At 54.9% G+C, this 23,301-nt stretch overlaps 1 protein-coding gene across 1 annotated transcript; it reads left to right on the top strand.

The window, feature by feature from the left end:
* The first annotated feature begins 916 nt into the window (after positions 1 to 916).
* Positions 917 to 22,499, top strand: LOC105498076 (neurotrophic receptor tyrosine kinase 1). The gene is given in 18 exon segments (XM_011769894.2): positions 917 to 1,128; positions 4,322 to 4,396; positions 4,696 to 4,767; positions 6,866 to 6,934; positions 8,299 to 8,309; positions 8,312 to 8,443; positions 8,699 to 8,731; positions 8,734 to 8,840; positions 11,975 to 12,107; positions 14,309 to 14,635; positions 15,225 to 15,280; positions 15,560 to 15,662; positions 16,170 to 16,316; positions 16,769 to 16,899; positions 17,087 to 17,259; positions 19,809 to 20,049; positions 20,669 to 20,827; positions 22,128 to 22,499. Coding segments are annotated over 18 exon segments (2,367 nt in total). The 3' UTR covers positions 22,314 to 22,499.
* Positions 22,500 to 23,301: the final 802 nt, after the last annotated feature.

The raw sequence follows: 23,301 nt of genomic DNA, 5'->3' as shown, positions 1-23,301 counted from the left end.
CGCATCGGAGGAGCTAAGAGATCTATTAATTTCTTCACGAATAAATCGATGCTCTTGTCAGGGAGGCAGGCGATCGATGTCAGCCCGCCCTGCCTTACCCTATCCTGCCCCGGGGCCGGCGCTGGCTGGCCCGGGTCAGGGACTGAAGCTGAGACCTGAGGCGTTGCTGATTGGGGGCTGCAGATCGCACCCCCAGCCACCCAGCCCGGGCGGAGAGCTGGCTCCTTTGCGCGCGGGCTTCTCGCGCCACCCTGTGGCTTCTCTTGGAGGCGCGGTCTTGGCTCTCTGGACTCCCTTCGGCCGGATCAAGCGACCCTTCCCTTTCTCTGCCCGGTCTGTGTCTTCCTCCCCAGGTTCTGCGATTGATCTTTGGTAGTCCTTTTCTTTTCTTCCTAGAGTTCGGAGAATGTTCTACCTAACTTACTCCAAGTGACATGCGCACTCCCCCAGGCACGCGCGCGGTGAGGATGGAGCGCTGAGTCTGGGGCTGACTAGGATGACCTGGACAGCAACCTTTCCTCAACTCAGTTATCTTCCCTCCTCCCCAAATGTAAAAATACAGCTGCTTTAAGCTGAGAGAAATAACGTATCAACTTCCCACCCCCGGCCTCAGCAGACACCTCCGAGGCGTTCTGCTGCGGCCCCTCTGCATCTCCCGGAGCTGGGGGGATCCTCGGGGAGAAGGCTGACGCTGGGGACCCCTAACAGGAGAGGGGGCAGAGTTGGGGGCGTCAGAGGGGAGAGAAGGGGGTGGAGACGAGGGGCGGGGCGGGGCCGGGCGGGGGCGACTGGCTCCGCCCTTTCCTGGCGGCTGGGTCTTTAACACCGCCCAGCGCACATGTCGGCGGAGGCCTGGCAGCAGCAGCTGAGAGCGCACAGACGGCTGCCCCGCCGGAGCAAGGCGGGCGCCGCCGCGATGCTGCGAGGCGGACGGCGCGGGCAGCTCGGCTGGCACAGCTGGGCTGCGGGGCCGGGCAGCCTGCTGGCTTGGCTGATGTTGGCATCTGCGGGCGCCTCACCCTGCCCCGATGCCTGCTGCCCCCACGGCTCCTCGGGACTGCGATGCACACGGGATGGGGCCCTGGATAGCCTCCACCACCTGCCCGGCACAGAGAACCTGACTGAGCTGTGAGTGTCCGGCGTGCGAGGGGGCGCGGGGACAGGCAGGAATTGCCATGCCCCGAGGGCGCGGACTCTCCGCTTGTTTGCTTGGTCAGGCAGGGCGAGTACAGCGGAAGGCTGGCACTACGCAGCCTTTGGCGGTGCACGGGCGTTCCTCCGGAGCCGCCGTTGCCCTAGCAAGCTTTACGGTCACTGCCTGGATGTCCCCTAGTGTTCAGGGCAGCTGGGCCGCCGGCTTCAGGGAGATCGAGGGGAGAATCTCTGGGCACCAGGTCTGAGAGAGCCTAGCCGTCTAGAAGCCGCTTTCTGGAGCTCAGTCAGAGGCTCCTGCTCTGTCCAACAGAGAAAGGTGGTTACCAGCAGAGAAGTCCCCAGTTTGACACCCTTACTACCTTTTCCCTTTTCTAGGGAAAGGGGCAAGCCAGCCCCCACCCACTTCCTTGTTATGAGGAGGCAACCCCAGCTTTTCTCCTGGAATTGGGGATTGAGCTGGCTGGCATTGGTGGGAGGTGGTAAGGAGCTGGGTGGTTGAGCTCTCCTCTTTCCATTTTTACCATTCCTTTCCCCAGAACCCCTTGATTTGGATCTGGGAAATGGGACCCCCTTCTGGATTTTCTCTCCCCACTCCCATCTCCCTCTCCAATCCGGGGCGGGGAGTCAGGGCCCTTGCTGAGAGACCCTCCTCCCTTTGGTACACAAAGCTGGGAGGAATCTTCAGCATTCTGCAGGACTCTGACATTCTGCAGGAATTGGTTGCAAAATACTGAAGTACTTTTCAGCAGCTGGTGAAACCTATGGGAGTATGCAGTGATGACTGGCCTGGAGGTACTCAGGCATCACATGGTGATGGCTGGAAAATACTTGAATATTACATATGGCTATCATGGCCAGCAAGACATCTAGAAGAGGGGAGGAACTGCGAGAAAATCCTCCTCCTGGGGCCTGGGGTTTACAGGGTGGACAAGGAACCCTGGCCCCATGCAGTGATGGGCTGGAAGGTATCAAGGTGAGGATCATCAATGTCTGGAAGTTACTTGAGCAGCTTGCACTAATTGGCACTGAGTTACTCGGGTATCTTATGGTAATCAACAGGAAGGTACTCAATCTCTCTCTCTAATAGCTCCAGGGAGACCAGGAGTAGAGGAGATGGCCTTGTCTTGGTCTAGGCCTACATCTCTGCATGATGGGAGGGGGCATGAGAGACAGGCTGCCAGTCCTAGTCCAGTTCTCTCATCACCCTGGGCCTTCAAACTGGGGTCTAGACTCCCGAGTGCTTGCCATCAGGGCTCCCATTTCCCAACTCCTTTCAAGTCCCAAGTGGGTCCAGCAGGGTAGGGATGGAGTGGTAGGGGAAGTGGACAGGCCAGGACTGGGGACTAGGAGGCATGCAGGGTGGCAAGCTGAGATGTCCCCCTGGGTGGGGTTGCAGCCTGACACCCCCTCCTCACTGCCTGCATAGCCCCTCCCTCCTCCCTCACCCGCAGAGCTAACGAGGAGATAATGGACTCGAATAGACAGATTGATTATGAATCCAAACGAATGAGGCAGCTTTGAGTACGCTGGCCTGACAGCTCACACACACCCTGCCAGCCCACTGCATTCTCACTCCCTCCCTGGGTCCCTACAGTTTGAAACCTTCTGGGCAGGGGCTGGGGGCTGGGTAGAACAGGGACCTGGCCTCCCTTGTAGTCAGTGGAGGTTACTTTCTAGGTCTCCACTAAGTCCACAGGGAAACTTAGGATCTGATCCTGGCTGTCCTGGTGGGGCCAAGGCTGGAAAGGGAGGAAAGGAGGAAGGGAGGGGTCACTTAGGCTGGTCCTGGTTCCTATAAGGTAGGGAAAGTTAGAGGGTAGAGGGGGAGAGTTCTGAGAACCGGCAGTGAGTCAGGGGCCCCTGGCATGTGTTTTGTGGGGTGGGGGGGGCACACTAACATGTCACTGCAGGGCAGCTGAGTTCTCAGGAACTCCCTGGTACGTCAGATCCAGCAGTCAGGCAGGGCCCAGGGCATCAGCCGTCCCCTAGACCTGAATGCCTACTCATTCTTCTTTCGTTCTTGTCTGTCTTGCTTTCTGTAGCTATCTGTCCTTATCTATCTGTTTCGCTGTCTCCCTTCCCTTATCTGTCTTCCTTCTTACTTGTCACTATCTCTCTGACAGTCTCTTCCTGTCGGTTTCTCTTTCAGTGTCTCTGTTTCACTCTCTCTTTGTTTTTCTGCCCTTCTGCCCCCACCCTCTTCATTGAACCTTTCCATCTCTCTCTCTCTCTCTCTCTCTCTCTCTCTCTCTCTCTCTCTCTCTCTCGCTGTATAAGTCAGCCAGTCTGTGCCTCTTCTCCCCTCCCCAACACTCTGACTGCATCCTCTCATTGCTCCTCTCCTCTTTCCTGGGTCCCTCCTTGGGGTCCCTGACTGATAGCCTCTAAGCCTCTTGCTTGATCTGCTGAAAAGGTGGTAGGGGAGGTTTCGGTGGAGTAGGGGTTGCTGCTTGGGTGTGGAGAGGGGCCCGAGGCTATGGGGGTGCAGAGATGTTTGTGTGTGTATATGTGTGTGTGTGTTTGTGTAGTACAGGTGAGCCCGGGCAGTGGCCCTTGGGCGGGCACGTTTGGGAACATACATTTGCATGAGCACAGGCTTTGTGTGTGCTGGGTGGGGTAGTGGCAGGGATGAGCCTTGACCCTTTGTGGTAGCAAGTGTTTCAGTATAACCTCCCATTGGTGAGCGTGTGCCAGGCATGCCTGATATAAAAGCAGAACAACAATGTGAGAATGGACTTATGTGTGTGCACGTGAGAGATGGATGTGAGCTTTGTTTCTGTGTGTCCATGTGTGAGCCTCTTCCTGAAGGCACATGTGCATGTGCATGGCGTCATCTGTGCAGATGCTTATGCCTCTGCGTGTGTGCGTGTGCATACCTGGGTGTGTGCATGTGTGCAAGAGGTATGTGAGAGTGTGCATATGTGTGAGTGTCTGGGGATCTATACATGTGTGCGCTTGTGTGTTCATGCACACACGTGCATGTGCATATGTATGCATTCGTATGCGCATGCCATGTAAGTGTGTATGCAGGTCTGAACAGGTGCATATGCGTGTGCCTGTGATGTGCATGTGGCATGTGCCTGTGTCTTGTGAGGGAGCAGGAGGGTCGACATGGGAACTCAAGTGTGGGCCTGAGCCCTGTGACTCCCATCCCCTCTCCCCACAGCTACATCGAGAACCAGCAGCATCTGCAGCATCTGGAGCTCCGTGACCTGAGGGGCCTGGGGGAGCTGAGAAACCTGTGAGGAAAATGGGGACTGTGGGTGTGGAGCTCAGCGTGGGCCTGGGGGAGACCAGAAGGTCAGGGAGGGCTCAAGGGTCTGAGGGCCTGGGAGGACCTGAGAGGCTGAGGACTGAGGGACTGGGAGAGGTCAGGAAGCTCAGGGCTTTGAGGGGTCTAGGGTAGCTGAGGAAACAATGAGGGGCCTGAGGAGGGGTAGGAGTTCAGCACAGGGGACTGGGAGGCTGGGATGGGCAGGGAGGGCCAGGGGCCCAGAGTAGCTGAGACCTGGGGACTGATCCTCCTGCACCCCTCCCCAGCACCATCGTGAAGAGTGGTCTCCGTTTCGTGGCGCCAGATGCCTTCCATTTCACTCCTCGGCTCAGTCGCCTGTGAGTGTGGCCAGTGCTGGGCAGTGGGGATTGGGGAGGACACCCAGACTTGCGCTGCTAATGGGCTTGGCTCTCCCCGGGGAATGATTGCGAGGGGCCCAAGCCTGGTCAGGGAAGTCACCTCACCCATTCTCCTGGGGCTTCCTCCCATCTCCCTCAGGGATGGCATGCTCTTGCCCCCGCCAGCTAGAGGTCCTCCTTGCCATCTCACTTCCATGGTCCATGCTGCAAGGATACTTCTCATAGGTGCCCGCCCCATCTTTCTTCCCAGGGCTCAGATACACACCAGTGCAAAGGGAGCAAGCGTCAGGAGCAGGACTCCTGTGTTCTGGCTGGGACTCCATTTCCCAGGGACGCATTGACTTGGCTCCTAGGACATCCTGGGAGCTGGGGTGTTAGGTCTGCCACTTGTCACCCTCCTCATTCTCGGGAGTCATAGCTATCCCTCCTGTAGAGCAGCGGACCCCAACTTTTTTGGCACCAGAGACTGGTTTCATGGAAGACAATTTTACCACAGATGGTGCGGGAGGGGAGGATGATTTCAGGATGAAACTGTTCCACCTCAGATTATGAAGCATTAGTTAGTTCTCAAAAGGAGCGCACGACCTAGATCCCTCGCATGCGCAGTAGTTCACAGAATCTAATGCTGCTGTTGATGTGACAGGAGGCGGAGCTCAGGCGGTAATGCTCACTCACTGCTGCTCACCTCACGCTATGCGGCCGGGTTCCTAACAGACCACATATTTACCCTGTTTATAGCCCCTCTTCCTTGCTGTCCCCCTCTTTTTCTTTAATTTATTTTTTAAGAGTCAGGGTCTCCCTCTGTTGCTCAGGCTGGAGAACAGTGGCACTATTTTCCCATCTGTGGCCTGAGAATTGAGGACCCCTGCTGTAGGACACAGAGGGTCATGGGATGGGCAGGAGGGACCATCAGAGTCCCTGGCAGCCCCTCCCTGGCCTTCCGAGGGTGGGAGTTCAGCTCCCCTGTCCCCCAACATGAGCAGGCGGAGAGATGGGAAGGATGGTGGGGCCGACATTCATGGAGTTATGCGGGGTCCTCTACACTCTGCTGTGTCCAGCAATTTAACAAGGCAAAATAAAGTGATGTCGTATCACCATCTATGCACCGGGGCTTCCGTTAAAAACGTGTTCAATGACACTTCACGGTACTTATGTCAATGAATCTTCACAATCAACCTGGTGAGAGAGAGAGTGTTCTTGTCCCCATTTCATAGATGAGAATTCTGAGAATCAGAGAGGTTGAGTTTCTGGACTGAGGTCACACAGCTGTAAGTGGCAGGATAGAACTTACACCCGCTCTATCTGGCTCTAGAGTGGTTTGTGTCTTTGGTCCCTATGTGGTGGTACCTCTCCAACCCAGCCACCACAAATTCTAGGTTGACTAGGAAAAGAGAGGGGTCAGGATAGGCCCCTCAGAGGCAGAGGGTCCCAGCAGCAGCAGCCTGACAAAGGGCACAGGGCACTGGGGCTCCTACATCATTTTCCGGTGTGGCCAGGCCCCCGCTGGGCTCACTTTTTCCATCCCTACAACGAGGGGGCTGGGGGTGTGGGTCCTTTCCTGCCTGACCTTTTAGTCACTGAGGAGGGCCTGAAAGGAGGAGGTGGAGGGGAACTGAGGAAGTGCGTTGAGTTCCTTGTGGTCAGGTAGGGTCAAGGGAGTGTGGCAACCTCAATCCTCCCCCTCTTCCTCTGGCCCCGTCCTGGGCTCTGTGGGGAGGGGAGCACAGATGGAGCCCTTCCCCCAGCTGTGGCCTCAGCACTTTGCCAGCTGGGGCCAAAGCAGTGGGGGAGGGAGGAGCGGCTGTTCCCTCAGATCCCCCTCCCTGGGGTCTGGAGAGGGGGCTAAGTAGGGTTAACCCTTGTTGTCCCAGGGAAAGGAGTGGGACTCAAAAGGCCCTCCACCACGCCCCCCCATCCATCCACACACACTGCCTTCCAAGGCTTGTTCTGGCTGCCTAGACTGGGGAGGTGGAGCCAGATGTCAACTTCTTTCTCGGCTCCTCCCCTCCCTCACTCTGGGTCAGAGTGAGGTCGGGTCACTCAAGGGGTCTGTCTTGCTGTGTCTCCACGCCCATAGGAATCTCTCCTTCAATGCTCTGGAGTCTCTCTCCTGGAAAACTGTGCAGGGCCTCTCCTTACAGGAACTGTGAGTGGGGGCACTTCCAGGGACAAGAGCACCAAGTGTGTGTGTGCCTGCGTGCACTTGGGTCTGTGGGATGGCATTGGGTCACTGTGTCTGTGTGGCACTGCTGGGGGGGGTCTCTTTGGGGACTATGTGCATGCCAGTGAAACCCCCATCAAAGCAGGGGCTGCAGGACCACCCGTTAAGGGGGCTACTGCCCTGGGGAGCTGGCCTGGATGACTGTGTGTGTGCTGGGCCTGGCTGAGCAGATCCCAGGCCCACTGTGTGTCCACGGCACATCTGACAACATTCCCAGGGCACCCTGCACAGGGGTGAGTGGGGCGCAGGGGTTCATGTGTACCTGGTGGGCACTTAAGGCCTCTGGGTCACTCTGGGAGGCTGTGCCTTTCCCTCCTTGTCACCATGCTGAGAGCCCTTGCCTGGTTTCTCATCCAGGGGAGCCTGGGGTGAGGGAGCCCATGCATCCCTCAGCCATCAGCTGTCTTGTCTTCCACTTTCTGCATTCAATTTCTTTCATTTTTACATTATTTTTTCTTTTTGTGGAGTTGGGGTTTTGCCATGTTGCCCAGGCTGATCTTGAACTCCTGGGCTCAAGCAATCTTCGCCTCAGACTCCCAAAGTGCCAGGATAACAGGTGTGACTCACTGCGCCTGGCCTATTTCTTTTCTCTCTCTCTCTCTCTCTTCTTTCTTTCTTTTTCTTTCTTTCCTTTTCTTTCTTTCTTTCTCTTTCTTTCTTTCTTTCTTTCTTTCTTTCTTTCTTTCTTTCTTTCTTTCTTTCTTTCTTTCTTTCTTTCTTTCTTTCTTCTTTCTCTCTCTTTCTCTCTCTCTCTCTCCCCCTCCCTCCCTCCCTCTCTCTCCCCCTCCCTCCCTCCCTCTCTCTCCCCCTCCCTCCCTCCCTCCCTCTCTCTCTCTCTCCCCCCCCCCCTCTTTCTTTCTTTCCTTTCTTTTTTTGAGACAGAGTCTTGCTTTGTCATCCAGGCTGAAGTGCAGTGGTGCAATCTCAGCTCACTGCAAGCTCCGCCTCCTGGGTCACACCATTCTCCTGCCTCAGCCTCCCGAGTAGCTGGGACTACAGGTGCCTGCCACCACGTGGTCCTGGCTAATTTTTTGTATTTTTAGTAGAGACGGGATTTCACCGTGTTAGCCAGGATGGTGTTGATCTCCTGACCTCATGATCCACCTGCCTTGGCCTCCCAACGGCCTATTTCTTTGAATAACATCCTGTTACTGGAGTCAGACGGAAAGACCTCTGTGTCCTCCCTTTCACCTGTAGACCGTCCTCCTCGCTGCCTAACTGCTCTGTCTTATCCCTGTGATCCCTCAGGCCCCTTCCTTGACTCACTTGGTGTCCCCCATGCCCACCAGGGTCCTGTCCGGGAACCTCTGCACTGTTCCTGTGCCCTGCGCTGGCTACAGCGCTGGGAGGAGGAGGGACTGGGCGGAGTGCATGAACAGAAGCTGCAGTGTCACGGGCAAGGGCCCCTGGCCCATATGCCCAATGCCAGCTGTGGTAGGTGCTGGGTGAGGGAGATGGTGTAAGGGGGCTGGGAAAGAGGCTCACCTGCCTGAGGGAGAGGGCACTGAGCAAGCACTGAAAAGGCCTGGGGAATGGGCACTGGCAAAGGCTGGGGGATACTGCCTGGGGTGACATTGCCTGGGCTCCGGGTCACTGAGGAGGGTGGGGGAAGGAGCAGCCCTGCAGTAGAATTCTGGGGCCACTCCCAGCTCTAACACCCTTTGGCCCTTGGGCATCCTGGGTGGCCAGGTGTGCCCATGCTGAAGGTCCAGGTGCCCAACGCCTCGTGGATGTGGGGGACGATGTGCTGCTGTGGTGCCAGGTGGAGGGGCGGGGCCTGGAACAGGCCGGCTGGATCCTCACGGAGCTGGAGCAGTCAGCCACAGTGATGGTGAGAAGCCCTTCGCCCGCAGCCCCCAAGAGGTCCAGGCAGAGCACAGGGGACAAAGACGGGGAAAGAGAGACACACTGTGGAGGAAAGAGACAATAAATAAGGAGCACACTGAGGCTGAGGGATGGACAGAGATGCTTTAGACCCACAGGGCTCAGGCCTATGCTGTGGGGCAGCCCAGGGCATGCACACCCTCGGGGGGGGGGGGCCCTGACCCAGCAGGGACCCCAGGCTACACTTGAAGCCCCAGGACCCCTTTCTGGGAACATGGTGTTGGCTGCAAGGGAGAGGGTCACAGAAATCTTACATGTTGGAGCTGAGAGGAACCCAACAGACCATCTCTCCCATACATCCCTTTTCTTTCTTTACTTCTTTCTTTCTTTCTCTCTCTCTCTTTCTCTCTCTCTTTCTTTCTTTCTTTCTTTCTTTCTTTTCTTTCTTTCTTTCTTTCTTTCTTTCTTTCTTTCTTTCTTTCTTTCTTTCTTTCTTTCTTTCTTTCTTTCCTTTCTCTCTCTCTCTCTCTCTCTCCCTTCCTCCCTCCCTCCCTCCCTCTCTCTCCCTCTCCCTCTCCCTCTCTCTTTTTTTTTGAGATGGAGTCTTGCTCTGTTGCCCAAGCTGGAGCACAGCGCAGTGGCGCGATCTTGACTCACTGCATCCTCCGCCTCTCGGGTTCAAGTGATCCTGCAATTCTCCTGCCTCAGCCTCCGGAGTAGCTGGGAGTACAGGCACGCACTACCACGCCCAGCTAATTTTTGTATTTTTAGTAGAGATAGAGATGGGGTTCACTACGTTGGCCACACTGGTCTCAAACTCCTGACCCTCGTGATCCACCTGCCTCTGCCTCCTAAAGTGCTAGGATTACAGGCGTGAGCCACTGTGCTTGCCGATCACTTTTCTATATAATGAAACTGGGACCCAGGGAGGAGGCACAATATCAGTTGTACTGCATCTGGGATGAGTTCTTGGGGGCCTCATGGTCTTTTTTTCTGGAGATTCTGGAAGGAGCATCCTTTTGGGCATGTGATGAATGCATTAGTAAGGGAGGCATAGGTCTGGCTCCAGCTCTCTCACTAATTAATTCTGGGAGTGACTTTCAGAAAATCCCTTAATCTGCCTGCACTTTGGTTTTCTTATCTGTAAGCTGAGGAGGTGGACATGATGGCCTTCTGATGTCCTGCCTGCCCCTGGGCGTTCTCTGGCCTCTATCTCTGTTATCCAGACATGTCTTTGGACACCTTCCCAGGCCTTACCCTTTGTCCTTAGGCTGGCGATGGGCAGATGAGAGCAGCCACAGGGAACTCAGTTGGCCTTGCTGACGAGGTCGACAGCAGCTGACAATGGGCTGTGCCCACCCAAAAAGCTGGCTCCACCTGGGCAGGAGGAGTGGATATGAAAGGACCAGGAATGTGTGCCTAGGGGGCTGGGAGCGTGGTGTTTAGTTGGGGAGCCTTCACTTTGGTGGGAGAGTCAACCCCAGAATTGCTGGAGGCCCCTGGAACCATGCTGAGGGAGGAGCCATTGGGCGCTGAGCAGGAGACTTCAGACTTGGTGGAGGGACCACTAGCCACTGAGCGGATCCTCTCCCTCCAGACAGCAAAGCTGCCTAGGGTGAGTAAAAGAAAGGGGACCAGGCAGAGGCCATGCCCTTGCATGGAGAGACCTTAGATCAACTCTCTGTTTGGGGCGATTCCAGGATTTGCTTTCTCTTTGGGAGTCTTACATGTTTGCTACCATCTGTGTTTTCTAGAAACTATCTATACAAAAGTCACTCCCTACTGGGCACAGTGGCCCATACCTGTAATCCCAGCACTTTGGGAGGCCAAGGAGGGAGAATCACTTGAGACCAGGAGTTTGAGACCAGCCTGGGCAACAAAGCGAGACCCTATCTCTTAAAAAATAATTGCACCCTAACTGAGTTAAATGGAGGGGAAGAGAGGCTGCTCTTCCTCAGTTAGGAGGATAAGGGTGGCAGAGCATCTCAAGAGGAAGAGTTATTGGCCTCACAGTAAGTGGAGGGGATGGGACAGCCAAGGGAAGCAGAGGGTAAGGCAGGGCTTCCCCTCAAGGTGGCTGGAACCCAAAGCTTGCACAAAAGGCTGGAAACTCTACTGGAGCCTTTGAACTCACGTATTCCATTGGAAGCCTGGGGAAACCATACCTCCTCTGGCATGTGGTCAGAGGATTCCACGTTTATGAAGTTTTCAGATAAATGAGATTTATCCACCACTTCATTATTTTCATCATTTTGTGAAAATCACTTTCTAAAATGTCAGAAGATAATTTGTCCACCTCTTCAGCTTACAAAACAAACAAAAAAATCCCATGGTTCAGCAAGACGAAGAATTGTCGTAAGATCATGTAACTTACACATGACAAATCCACAGTTTCCTAGGAAGAGAAACTCGATCTGATTCAATCCTGACGATGATTCAGAATCAAGTCACTTTGCCTGTCTAACCTCACCCATGGTCCTCATCTGCTGCAGGAGGCGACGCTGCTGCTGTTGTTTCTAACTGCTGCCGTGCTATTCGCACCATCTCTTTGTTTCTGATCTTCCTTGGGCAGAGACTCAGTTTGTTAGAACTGTGTGTAAAACAGGAATGAATAGGTGGTGAGGTCTTAGTGGGGTCTCCAATGAGCTGTGTCCAGATTTGGTACTTGGGATGCGTGACATCCATTTAGCTGCTCAGATGGCTGGTCTTAGTTTCAGTTTGGGATATTTTGTGCCTATTTTGAGGTTATTGGTTATATTTTAGATTTTTCACATAATTAAATACGTGATCCAGGCGGGGCGCAGTGGCTCACGCCTGTAATCCCAGCAATTTGGGAGGCCGGGGTGGGAGGATCACTTGGGGCCCTGTTCAAGACCAGCCTGGGCAGAACAGTAAGATCCCGTCGCTACAAAAATAAAACATAAAATTTTTAAAAATGTGATCCAGGAGATAGTCAATGAACAAACCTAAAGGAGGAAGGACATTCTCTGCTACATTCTCTCCCACCCCTCTCTCCCTCCTCTTCCCTCCCAGCCCTCTTCTCCTATCCATCTGGAGTCAGAGGGGCTTTCCAAAGACATCAGCCCCAGCCCCGAGCTGGCTAAAGCTCCTTCTGATTTCTGCCTCTCTTTCCTGATCTAGAAATCTGGGGCTCTGCCGTCCCTGGGGCTGACCCTGGCCAATGTCACCAGTGACCTCAACAGGAAGAACGTGACGTGCTGGGCAGAGAATGATGTAGGCCGGGCAGAGCTCTCTGTTCAGGTCAATGTCTCCTGTGAGTCTCAGTGGCAGTCCCTGCACCCAGCCCCTACTCATCTCTTCTTCCCTCAAAAGAGGATGTAGGGTGGGGGCTGGAGGAGAGGGTGGGATGTGTGTCTCCACAACTGCTCCCTCCCAGCTGTTTCCAGATTCCCATGAAAACCTGATCCTTCGGGGGAAGTCCTGGGGGCTCGTCAAGGCCAGAGGGACGGAGATGGATTTCTTTCTGGCCCCCTGCCCAAGCCTTGCTACCTGAGGCCCTCAACACCAGATGCCCGGCTGTTCCCACTGCTCCGAAGTATTTTTTCATGCCCGTCCCTCATCGGGTCCTTCTTCCCGCATCCTAGTTTCTAAAGAGGAAATTCTCCTCCTGAGTTCCTCTTTAGGCTCGCTGCCTAATTTCTCTAGGTCAGCCAACAAATTACCTTAAATCTTCTACTTTACATCAGTTGTCTTCTTTTATTGTGAAATGTACATAGAAATGTGCAAACAATATATATACTTTATTTATTTTTGTTGTTGTTGTTGTTTTTTTTTTTTTTTTTTTTTTTTGAGACGGAGTCTCGCTCTGTCACCCAGGCTGGAGTGCAGTGGCGCAATCTCGGCTCACTGCAAGCTCCGCCTCCCGGGTTCACGCCATTCTCCTGCCTCAGCCTCCCGAGTAGCTGGGACTACAGGCGCCCGCCACTGAGCCCGGCTAATTTTTTTTCTATTTTTAGTAGAGACGGGGTTTCACCATGGTCTCGATCTCCTGACCTTGTGATCCGCCCGCCTCGGCCTTCCAAAGTGCTGGGATTACAGGCGTGAGCCACCGCGCCCGGCCCAATATATATACTTTAAACAATAACTACTCTTACCAGCACCACGGAAGACCCCCCGCCCCCGCCACCCAACACCTCTCCCTATTCGCAATCCCATCCCACTCTCCCATCTCATGTTGACTTTTGTCAGGACAACCATTTCCTTGCTTTTAAAAATAATTTTTCTCAAATATGCTTTCCTATTGGTATCGTTTAGTTTTGCCTGTTCTTGTACATTATATAAATGGAATCATACTGCGTGTATTATTTTGTATCTGGTTTCTTTCACTCAACATTATATTTATAAGATTCATTCACGGGGCCGGGCGCGGTGGCTCACGCCTGTAATCCCAGCACTTTGGGAGGCCGAGGCGGGCGGATCACAAGGTCAGGAGATCGAGACCACGGTGAAACCCTGTCTCTACTAAAAATACAAAAAAAAAAATTAGCCGGGCGCGGTTGTGGGCGCCTGTAGTCCCAGCTACTCGGGAGGCTGAGGCAGGAGAATGGCGTGAACCCGGGAGGCGGAGCTTGCAGTGAGCCGAGATCGTGCCACTGCACTCCAGCCTGGGCGACAGAGCGAGACTCTGTCTCAAAAAAAAAAAAAAAAAAAGATTCATTCACGTTAATGGGAGTCGCTGTATGTAGCTCACGCAATTCATTGCTAAATAGTATTCCTGTGTATAAATGCTATATTATATATATGTATGTATTTATTTATGCATACATACACTTTTTTTCTATCATTGAGGGGCTTTTGCTGTTACCAGATTGGGTCTATTTCAAACCCATACCTTTTTCAAAAAGTGCGTGTCTGTGTGTATGTGTGTGTCTGTGTGTGTGTGTGTTTGAAGAGATGGGGTCTCAGCCTGTTGCCCAGGCTGGAATGCTTTGGGATCATAACTCACCGCAGCCTTGAACTCCTGGCCTGAAGCGATCCTCCCACCTCAGCACCCTGAGTAGCTGGGATTACAGGAGCAAGTCACTGTGCCTGGCTTTTCCCCCAAATTTAACTGTGTATATTTTTAGCTTGTTTGATTGTTAGGCCCCCTGACCCATCTTCTTCAGCTTGGTTACACTGACTTTTTCTAGATTCCTTACACCAAAGACTCCATGTTTAAGTGTCATAAGCTGGTACCCCACTTCTGTGGGGCTATGACTTATTTATGGCCCACCACTTACACTCTTTAAGCCTCTGCATTTTATATGCCTGCTGCCTGATTTATTTAACATGTATTGTCAACTTTCTTCAAAATGTCTCTCCTTGGTGAATTTCCTAGGGCCTGCTGACCTGTTTCTCCCAGGCCTGCCCTTTGATTTCGGGTTCTACTTGCTTTGCCCCTGGACTTGTCGGGTGTGTGCTGGGCTTCCTCCAGCTGCGCCCTGACCTCCTGCTGTTGCTCTTTCTGGCCCACAGTCCCGGCCAGCGTGCAGCTGCACACGGCGGTGGAAATGCACCACTGGTGCATCCCCTTCTCTGTGGATGGGCAGCCGGCACCGTCTCTGCGCTGGCTCTTCAATGGCTCCGTGCTCAATGAGACCAGCTTCATCTTCACCGAGTTCCTGGAGCCGGCGGCCAACGAGACTGTGCGGCACGGGTGTCTGCGCCTCAACCAGCCCACCCACGTCAACAACGGCAACTACACGCTGCTGGCTGCCAACCCCTTCGGCCAGGCCTCCGCCTCCATCATGGCTGCCTTCATGGACAACCCTTTCGAGTTCAACCCCGAGGACCCCATCCCTGGTGCGAGGGCTGTCCTGAACCCTGCTCCCACTTCTGGGCTCCGCCTGGGTTACAGCCAACTTCCTGCCATAGCCGTTACCCCAGAAATTGGAGTGCCTGGTTCCGGACAGAAAGGAGTCTGGAGTCCTGGTGTCCAGCTGTTCTGGCCTCCTTACCCTCTCCCCAAGCCAGGACTCCTGAACTCCTGAGCTATTCCATCCTTGTAGGCTGGCTGAGGAGACAGCCATGCACCAGGGCATCATGGCCCAGCTGGAAAAGGGTCACATGCATTTTCTCCCTTGAGGCCCAGCAGCCCACCTCCATCCCCCCTCACCCCATGAAGGAATGAGTCCCAGAATAGGTAGGGGACTCACTGTTTTCCTTCTCCCTCTGACTGCTTTCTCTCCTCCCTCCTGCTGCAGTCTCCTTCTCGCCAGTGGGTGAGTAGCCCAAGGTGGAGGGCAGGTTCCGCCTGGTCTCTGGAGCCGAGGCTAGGGCAAAGGGTACAGCTGACCTGATCCCTGAGAGGCCAGCTGGGGCCAGGGTTGGGGGGTTACTGGAGGCGACAGTGTGCACCAAGGCTCACCCTTCCTGCCTTGTGTCCCCACAGATACTAACAGCACATCTGGAGACCCGGTGGAGAAGAAGGATGAAACACCTTTTGGGGTGAGATAGGAAGTAGAAGCTTGTGCAGACTCTGGGACCGGGAGGCTGGGTAGAGGCTCATCTGCACGTCATTTCTGGTCAGAGCAGGGAGGTCACTACCATTTGGTCTGAGCTCTGACTGCCACCCTCACAGCCACTGCAGGGGTCCCCAGGGGAGGACGAGGCAGGTCTGGAGGCCTGGTTCTGGGCTCCCATGCAGGATGAAAAAATGGCTTGCTATGGGCGGCTCTGAGAGTGCAGAAGAAGCCCCTGGATCTAACCACCCCTGCCTCCCACCAGGTCTCGGTGGCTGTGGGCCTGGCCGTCTTTGCCTGCCTCTTCCTTTCTATGCTGCTCCTTGTGCTCAACAAATGCGGAAGGAGAAACAAGTTTGGGATCAACCGTGAGTCGAGGCTGCAGAGGGCTGTCTGTCTGTCTGTTCTCCTGGCTTTGTTTCCTACTGGCTCTTCTTGACTCTGTCTCTGTCTGGGGGGATGTGCACATGGGAGTTCTAGGGTGTGTGAGTGTGTTAGGGGTATAAATGAAGGCCTGGCTGTGAGGCTTGTGTGAGTGTGTGTGTGAGTGTGTGTCGGGCTGGTGCTGAGGTAGTTTCAGAGGCGGCAGCTGCTAATTGGTGGCTGGATTGTAGTCAAGCACTAAGTGGGTCTGGGAGGTCTGGGCTCTGTGGGGCGGGGGAGTTCTTTGGTGCCCATGGGGCCACGGGTGGGACAGAAGCCAGCACAGGGAGAGGCGGTGGTGCCGTCTTCCCCGTGCCTGCTGTCTCGCTCCCTAACTCCTCAGTCTCTCCCCTGCAAGTTACAAGGTGGGGATGACCAGGCATCCTGCAGGCAAGGGTGGGCAGGGCCAAGATGTGGGCAAACCCCTCCATGTGGCTGTGTCTCCTCCCTAGGCCCGGCTGTCCTGGCTCCAGAGGACGGGTTGGCCATGTCCCTGCATTTCATGACATTGGGTGGCAGCTCCCTGTCCCCCACCGAGGGCAAAGGCTCTGGACTCCAAGGCCACATCATCGAGAACCCGCAATACTTCAGTGATGCCTGTGAGGGGCTATGCTGGGTCAAGGGCAGGGGCGAGTGTGTGTGTGTGTATGTGTGTGTGTGTGTGTGTGTGTGTGTGTGTCTGTGTGTGTGTCTGTGTGTGTAGAAGCCCCTAGGCCATCGCCCTTACCCACCGAGGCCTGAACGATCCCTTCCTTTCTATTCCCAGCCCTATTCCAGCCATAAGCCCATTCTCAGGCTGAGTCCAGCCCGGATCTTAGCTGCAGCCCCTGCCCGGAGTCACAGCTAGCTCACACCTTGTCCTGTCTGGGCAGATGCAGCCCCATACTATGACCTGGGGCTTGGTGAAGGGGCACAGGTTGAATTTTAGCCCCCGTGCAGCCCCTTGTCTGGGCAGCCTTGTGCAGCACACAGCCCTGCCAAAACAGTCCTCCCCTACAACCCCAGCCCTCCCAAGATTGGAGTTCCCGTCTGACCCTGCAAGCCCCCTCAGGTGTTCACCACATCAAGCGCCGGGACATCGTGCTCAAGTGGGAGCTGGGGGAGGGCGCCTTTGGGAAGGTCTTCCTTGCTGAGTGCCACAACCTTCTGCCTGAGCAGGACAAGATGCTGGTGGCTGTCAAGGTGAGACCCTGCCCAGGGGGCACGGTTGGACTGGGTCCCACCCCCAGGAGCTCCATCACATCAGGACAGATTGGGGGAAGATGCAGAGGGCTGAGATGGCTGGAGGCTGGGGTGAGCGGGCTGCCCTGGATGAACAGCAGTGAGGACTGGGCCCCCACTCAGCCCTGTCCCTGCCCCTTCCACCCAGGCACTGAAGGAGGTGTCGGAGAGTGCTCGGCAGGACTTCCAGCGCGAGGCCGAGCTGCTCACCATGCTGCAGCACCAGCACATTGTGCGCTTCTTCGGCGTCTGCACCGAGGGCCGCCCCCTGCTCATGGTCTTTGAGTATATGCGGCATGGGGACCTCAACCGCTTCCTCCGGTACCAGCACCTGGCCTCAGCGCTGGCCCCTGCCTCTGGGCCCCATCATCCCTTCCCTATAGACATCCCTGCTTGTCTTTCAAACCAAGGGGAGACACCAAGAAAGATCAGGAGGCACATTCCCATCCCCAAGGAGCTCTGAGATGGTAGAGGAGACAGACGTGTGAATGTAGGGGCGACTTTTGCAAAGGACAAGTGTCAGTAGTCAGGGACGTTGCGATGGCAAAGGCCGTGAGCTAAAATATCGAGGTGGGTGGGCTTTGCAGAGGATGTATGTGCATTTGTGTGTGGCACACAAAGGCCAGGCCTCTAAGGGTGGCAATTCAGACAATGACAATAACAACAGTAATGAACATTTATCAGGCACCTTCTATGTTCCAGGTGCTATGTTATATACTTTATAATTTATTATTATTATATTTTAATGTATTTATTAGCGTTATTGTTTTAGAGATGGGGTCTTGCTCTGTTGCCTAGGCTGGAGTGCAGCAGTGGTGTAATAATAGCTCACTGCAGCCTCAAACTCCTGGGCTCAAGCAGTTGTCCCACCTTGGCCTCCCTGGTAGCTGGGACTACAGGTGCTCACCACTGCACCTGACTCTACAATTCGTTCTTATTATGATTTTATGTGCTAGGACATATATATCTTGTATAATAATATAAATATGTATTTATTCTTTATGGCCTCCAAGCATATATTGCAATCTATACTTGGAGCAAGTTACAAAAAATTCATTTATTTGACTTCGGACAGAACAACTCTGATATGTTTATCTATTTGTGCTAATTTTAATAACTTCAAGAAACGTGCCTGTTTCACAGATAAGGCTTAGAGAGGTTCGGTGACTTGCCCAAGGGTACACAGGTAGTGAATGGCCCAGGGGTGATGTGACCCCAGGCAGAGCCCCTACTCTCAACCCCTGATGTGATGGTCACATGTTCCCTTGGTCTAGTCCCTTGGTCTACTCCCTTGGTCATCTTCTGATGAGATCGCCCCTGGGAGGATGGGGCAGTGTTTGCAAGGCAGGGAGAAGACCAGGGTTTGGAATCAGCTGCCACTTATGAGCTGAGCCTTCTTTGCCGAGTAGCTTTCCCCTCACTTTCCTCACCAGTAAGAGGGACAGTGGAGGGCTGTGGTTCTGGATGAGCAAGCGCTGTGTGGTTGTCCAGCTGATGGTCATGAGCTGGTCCCCAAACATCCCCTTGGGAGTGATGGGTCATTCATACAGTCAGATGGCAGGACTCAGCTAGGAGAGACCCCTGAGTCTTGGGCTTATCGTGTGGACCAGGAGGGAGCCCATGCAGGGTGTGGAGCAGGAGGCGAGGCCAGACCCAAGGTTGAGTGTGGAGGAGGATCGGCAGAGAGGAGCCCGAGAAGGCCAGGGAGGAGCCTATCTCTTTGCTCCCAGACATGGCGTAGGCTCAGTGCTGGTCTTGAGGACACAGGCTAGGGAGATACCACCATCTGGGGCCCAGGCTGTGGGAGATGAGGCTCTAACTGCTGGATGGAACACTGGGGGAATCAATGGAGGGAATCATTAATGCTCAGAGATGAGTCTGGAAGACTTCCCCTAGGAGGGACCATCTGTTCCTTCTCCCCTCCAGGCCTTTGTACTTCCAGTTCCCTCTGCCTGGAGCACTGGGCCTCCCTCCCTCCACAGAAAGATGGAGACAGACACACAGACTCTACCCCTCCCTGCCTCAGCCCCCTTCGAATGGCTTCAGGAGCTGAGTTTCAGTTTAGGTGTCCCTTCCTCTAGGAAGCCTTCCCTGGCTTTTTCCATTCCCACCCGTGCCTGCCAGGTGCCCCTCACACTGCACTGCCATGACCTGCTTATCTGCATCATACTCTGCGCTGTAGCCCCGGTGCTTGGCACGTTGGAAATGTTTAACAAATGCCTCAACTAAACGAATGAGGAGAAGATTGGCTAGTAGGAAAGGGCATTCTTGGCAAAGTGATCGATTCAGGCAAAGGTTCAGGAGAAGGAACATTGGGGAATACAGATGAGTGACTAGGACTGACCCAAGTGTTCACTGTGGGGAGAAGGCAGGCATCCTGGACACCTTCAAAAGGAAGGAAGACCCTGTAGGAATGGCTGGTCACTGAGGGCAAAGGGGAGAGAGACAGGACAATCAAGGACTCCCTGGTTTCAGGGTCTGCCTGGGTGGGGAGGGTCCCTTCCCTGAGGCAGGGTCAGGGTCAGGCTCAGGGAAAGACACTGAGCTGCAATTGGCAAGGGCTGAGTCTGACGTGCCTATGGCAAGGGATGTAGGGGCCAGTGGGCATCTGGAATTCAAGGAGCTGCCAGAGAGGAAGGCATGGATGTGGGAACTGTGAGCTGTCTCTGGTGGAAGCCCTGGAGGTGGGCACGCCTGTTCTGCTCCTCCGTCCCGCCCCTCTGGACAGCTGCCTCTACTGTTCTCTCAATCCTCCACTACTAGGCCCCCAGTCTCCTCTCCCATCACACCTGGCTGCTGGGGATCGCCTTCCTCAGGCTCCTGGGGATTCTGTCCTCCCAGCCTATCCCCACTCCTTTTCTTGTTCACAGATCCCATGGGCCTGATGCCAAGCTGCTGGCTGGTGGGGAGGATGTGGCTCCAGGCCCCCTGGGTCTGGGGCAGCTGCTGGCCGTGGCTAGCCAGGTCGCTGCGGGGATGGTGTACCTGGCAGGTCTTCATTTTGTGCACCGGGACCTGGCCACACGAAACTGTCTGGTGGGCCAAGGACTGGTGGTCAAGATTGGCGATTTTGGCATGAGCAGGGATATCTACAGCACCGACTATTACCGTGTAAGGGTCCTTTGTCCCCAACGCCTTCCCCTGACTCCAAACTGTAGACTCCCTGGATCCCAAGACCACTGAGAGCCTGCCCTTGCTAGGAAGCCTGCAAGGGTCTGAGATTCACTGGCTCTAGTTTTCAACCTACCTCCTCAGCCCCCACTGGTGGGGATTCTGTCTCCTTTGCTGTCCTGGTCGGAAACAGCACCCTTCAGTTTTTGCCTGTTAGCACTGAGAGGCACATCTGTTTGTTTATTTATTTAATTTATTTTTTTTTGAGACGGAGTCTCACTCTGTCGCCAGGCTGGAGTGCAGTGGCACAATCTCGGCTCACTGCAACCTCCGACTCCCTGGTTCAAGCGATGCTCCTGCCTCAGCCTCCCGAGTAGCTGGGATTACAGGTGCCGCCATCACGCCCAACTAATTTTTGTATTTTTAGTAGAGACGGGGTTTCACCACGTTGGCCAGGATGATCTCAATCTCTTGACCTCGGCCTTCCAAAGTGCTGGGATTACAGGCGTGAGCCACCGCGCCTGGCATATTTATTTTTAATGATGGGGCAGGGGTGAGCTGTGCCTTGACGGGCTGTCCCAGGCGCCCCTGGAGTTGACGCAGCGCCCGCCCACCGCAGGTGGGAGGCCGCACCATGCTGCCCATCCGCTGGATGCCACCCGAGAGCATCCTCTACCGCAAGTTCACCACCGAGAGTGACGTGTGGAGCTTCGGCGTGGTGCTCTGGGAGATCTTCACCTACGGCAAACAGCCCTGGTACCAGCTCTCCAACACTGAGGTCAGCCCCGGCCCGTGGTCGCCCTTTGCTGGCTTCCCCCTCCCATGCCCCTTCAGGTCCCTTTTTCAGGGAACTCGGTTCCCCTTCCGCCCCTCCGCCACAGCCTGTTGGGGGTCCCTTTCCAGCGCCATGCCGACACTGTGTCCCGTCCACCCCGGCTCTGTTCTTCTCTTCCTCCCCTATTCTTGCCTTCACCTACTGTCCCAAGCCCAGGCCCAGTTGGCCCCTAGGGGAACCTCAAAGTGCTTTGTACATGGAGCCCAGACCCCCATCTCTAGCTGCATTTTGTAGACCTAAGCAGGTATTATCAGAGCGGAAGGGACCAGCACGGGAAGAGGAGCCCAGCACAAGAAGGCCCAACGCTGCAGCAGGACGGCCGGAGGTTAGACTGTCAGAAGGACAGTCCTACCCCCTCCTCCTGCCCTCCTAGCTGGCCACAGCCAGAGCAGGCCCCAGGTGTTCTGTCTCCCAGAGCAGCTGCCCCCACCTCCTCCTTGGCTCGCAGCTGTCAGTTTCCATTTCTCCTCCTAATGCAGTCTGCTCCCTGGAGGCTGGTGGGGTGGGGGAGAGGGTTATAGATTTTAATTTTCTCAAGCACTGAGAGAAGAAATGGAATTAGTGCCGCCCATAACCCAAGTCCTCTAACAGGGAGGGGGGAAGAAGGGGAAAAGAGGCTCCAGGCCCCTTCTCCAATCACTCCCTGCCATCCTTTCTCCTTCTTTGGATTCCTTAACTGCTTTAGCAGTTCTTCCTAGAGTCTAACTTTGATCTTTCTTGCTGCAGTTTCTTTTTGGGAGAGCTAGTCCCACAGAGTGGTATCCACAGAAGAGAGAAGAAGTGGGGATTGCCCTCTTCTTGAAAATGAAAGCCAGCTATTTTTCAAGGCCTTTAACTGCAATTCTGCTCTATTTTCTTTTCTTTCTCTGGAACTGAGAGTCAGGGCCTTTCTTCTCCTCCTTTCAGCCCCCAACACTAAACTGATGGATTTGATAAATACCTCAGCCCCTCCCCTTCCTCAACCCACCTGGCAAGTCTTCTTAGCATCTGATCCCAGTTTTCAGGAAGCAATCCTACCCCAGCCCAAGCTTCCCAGAGTCAAGCCTTAATCCTTCTCACTTCTCAGTGTCAGAGCAGAAATGAATCTTGGGGTTCACTGTGTCCATTCAGGTTATTAGTGGCTAAGAAGCCCAGATGAGTGGTATGAGCTGCCTTGGGAGCCTCAGTGAGGGCACTGGGACTGGCCTCACTCTCTTGCCCCCAGCCTAGTGTGCTTTCTCCTCTGTCTCTCCGGTGGCCCCAGGCAATTGACTGCATCACGCAGGGACGTGAGTTGGAGCGGCCACGTGCCTGCCCACCAGAGGTCTACGCCATCATGCGGGGCTGCTGGCAGCGGGAGCCCCAGCAACGCCACAGCATCAAGGACGTGCACGCCCGGCTGCAAGCCCTGGCCCAGGCACCTCCGGTCTACCTGGACGTTCTGGGCTAGGGGGCCGGCCCAGGGGCTGGAGTGGTTAGCCGGAATACTGGGGCCTGCCCTCAGCATCCCCCATAGCTCCCAGCAGTCCCAGGGTGATCTCAAAGCATCTAACTCACCCTCAGCATGCGGGAGGGGACAGGTGGGGGCTGGGAGTAGAGGATGTTCCTGCTTCTCTAGGCAAGGTTCCGTCATAGCAATTATATTTATTATCCCTTGGCTGTGTCTCTTGCCAATTCTTGGGATGACGTCGTTCCAGGAGGGAGGCATTGGGATTCAGGTAAGGGGACAGCTCTCTGGGATCCTCCCCCACTCAGGTTCCCCTCAGCTGCCTACCCCTACTCCATGGACCTGTCACTCTCACCTTTGACTATAGGTTGGATCCCAGTCCCGTGGTCACCTGGCTCACCTGCTGTTGAGGCAGCCTCTGGTCAAACTTCCCAGACCTTGAGAGCCTAACTGCCAATCTTTGTAGTTCATGTTCAGGAAGGCTGGTGCTACAGTGGAAGGGGTGGAAGTTAGATGTACTGGTAGACAGGATGGGAGCATTGATGGGGTATCTTTCTTGTGTTGGTGTGTCCAGGACAGAGCAGGCATGTAGCAGCAGATGAGAGAGAAACGTGTGTGTGTGTGTGACAGGAACAGGGAGGGAGCTGGACTAAGGATTGGTGGAGGCAGGACCCCTTATTCCTGTCCCTCTGTTACTCTTCTTAGCTCCAGGTGCTTTGATTAGCATCTGGAGGCCAGGAACTGTGTAAAGTGGCTATTTCCTAAGGACAAAGCCATCTCCCTGTCCCATTCTGTCCAAGGGAGTAGGTGAGGTCACCCCTCTCCTCTGTCTCTTGGAACACCACTGGCCTTAACTGAGTGGTCTGAGGCTCTGTCAGCAGCACTGAGACTGGGCCCCATCAGGTCAGGGCGTCTGGGCCCTGTCTCCACCTTCCCTAACCCAAAGGCTTGCATTCCACCCAGAGCCAGGGGGGAGCAGCTTCCCCACCAC

This window comes from Macaca nemestrina, chromosome 1, assembly GCF_043159975.1.
Source record: "Macaca nemestrina isolate mMacNem1 chromosome 1, mMacNem.hap1, whole genome shotgun sequence".
NCBI classification, from domain to species: Eukaryota; Metazoa; Chordata; class Mammalia; order Primates; family Cercopithecidae; genus Macaca; species Macaca nemestrina.
This window is presented reverse-complemented; position numbering and strand designations above follow the sequence as displayed.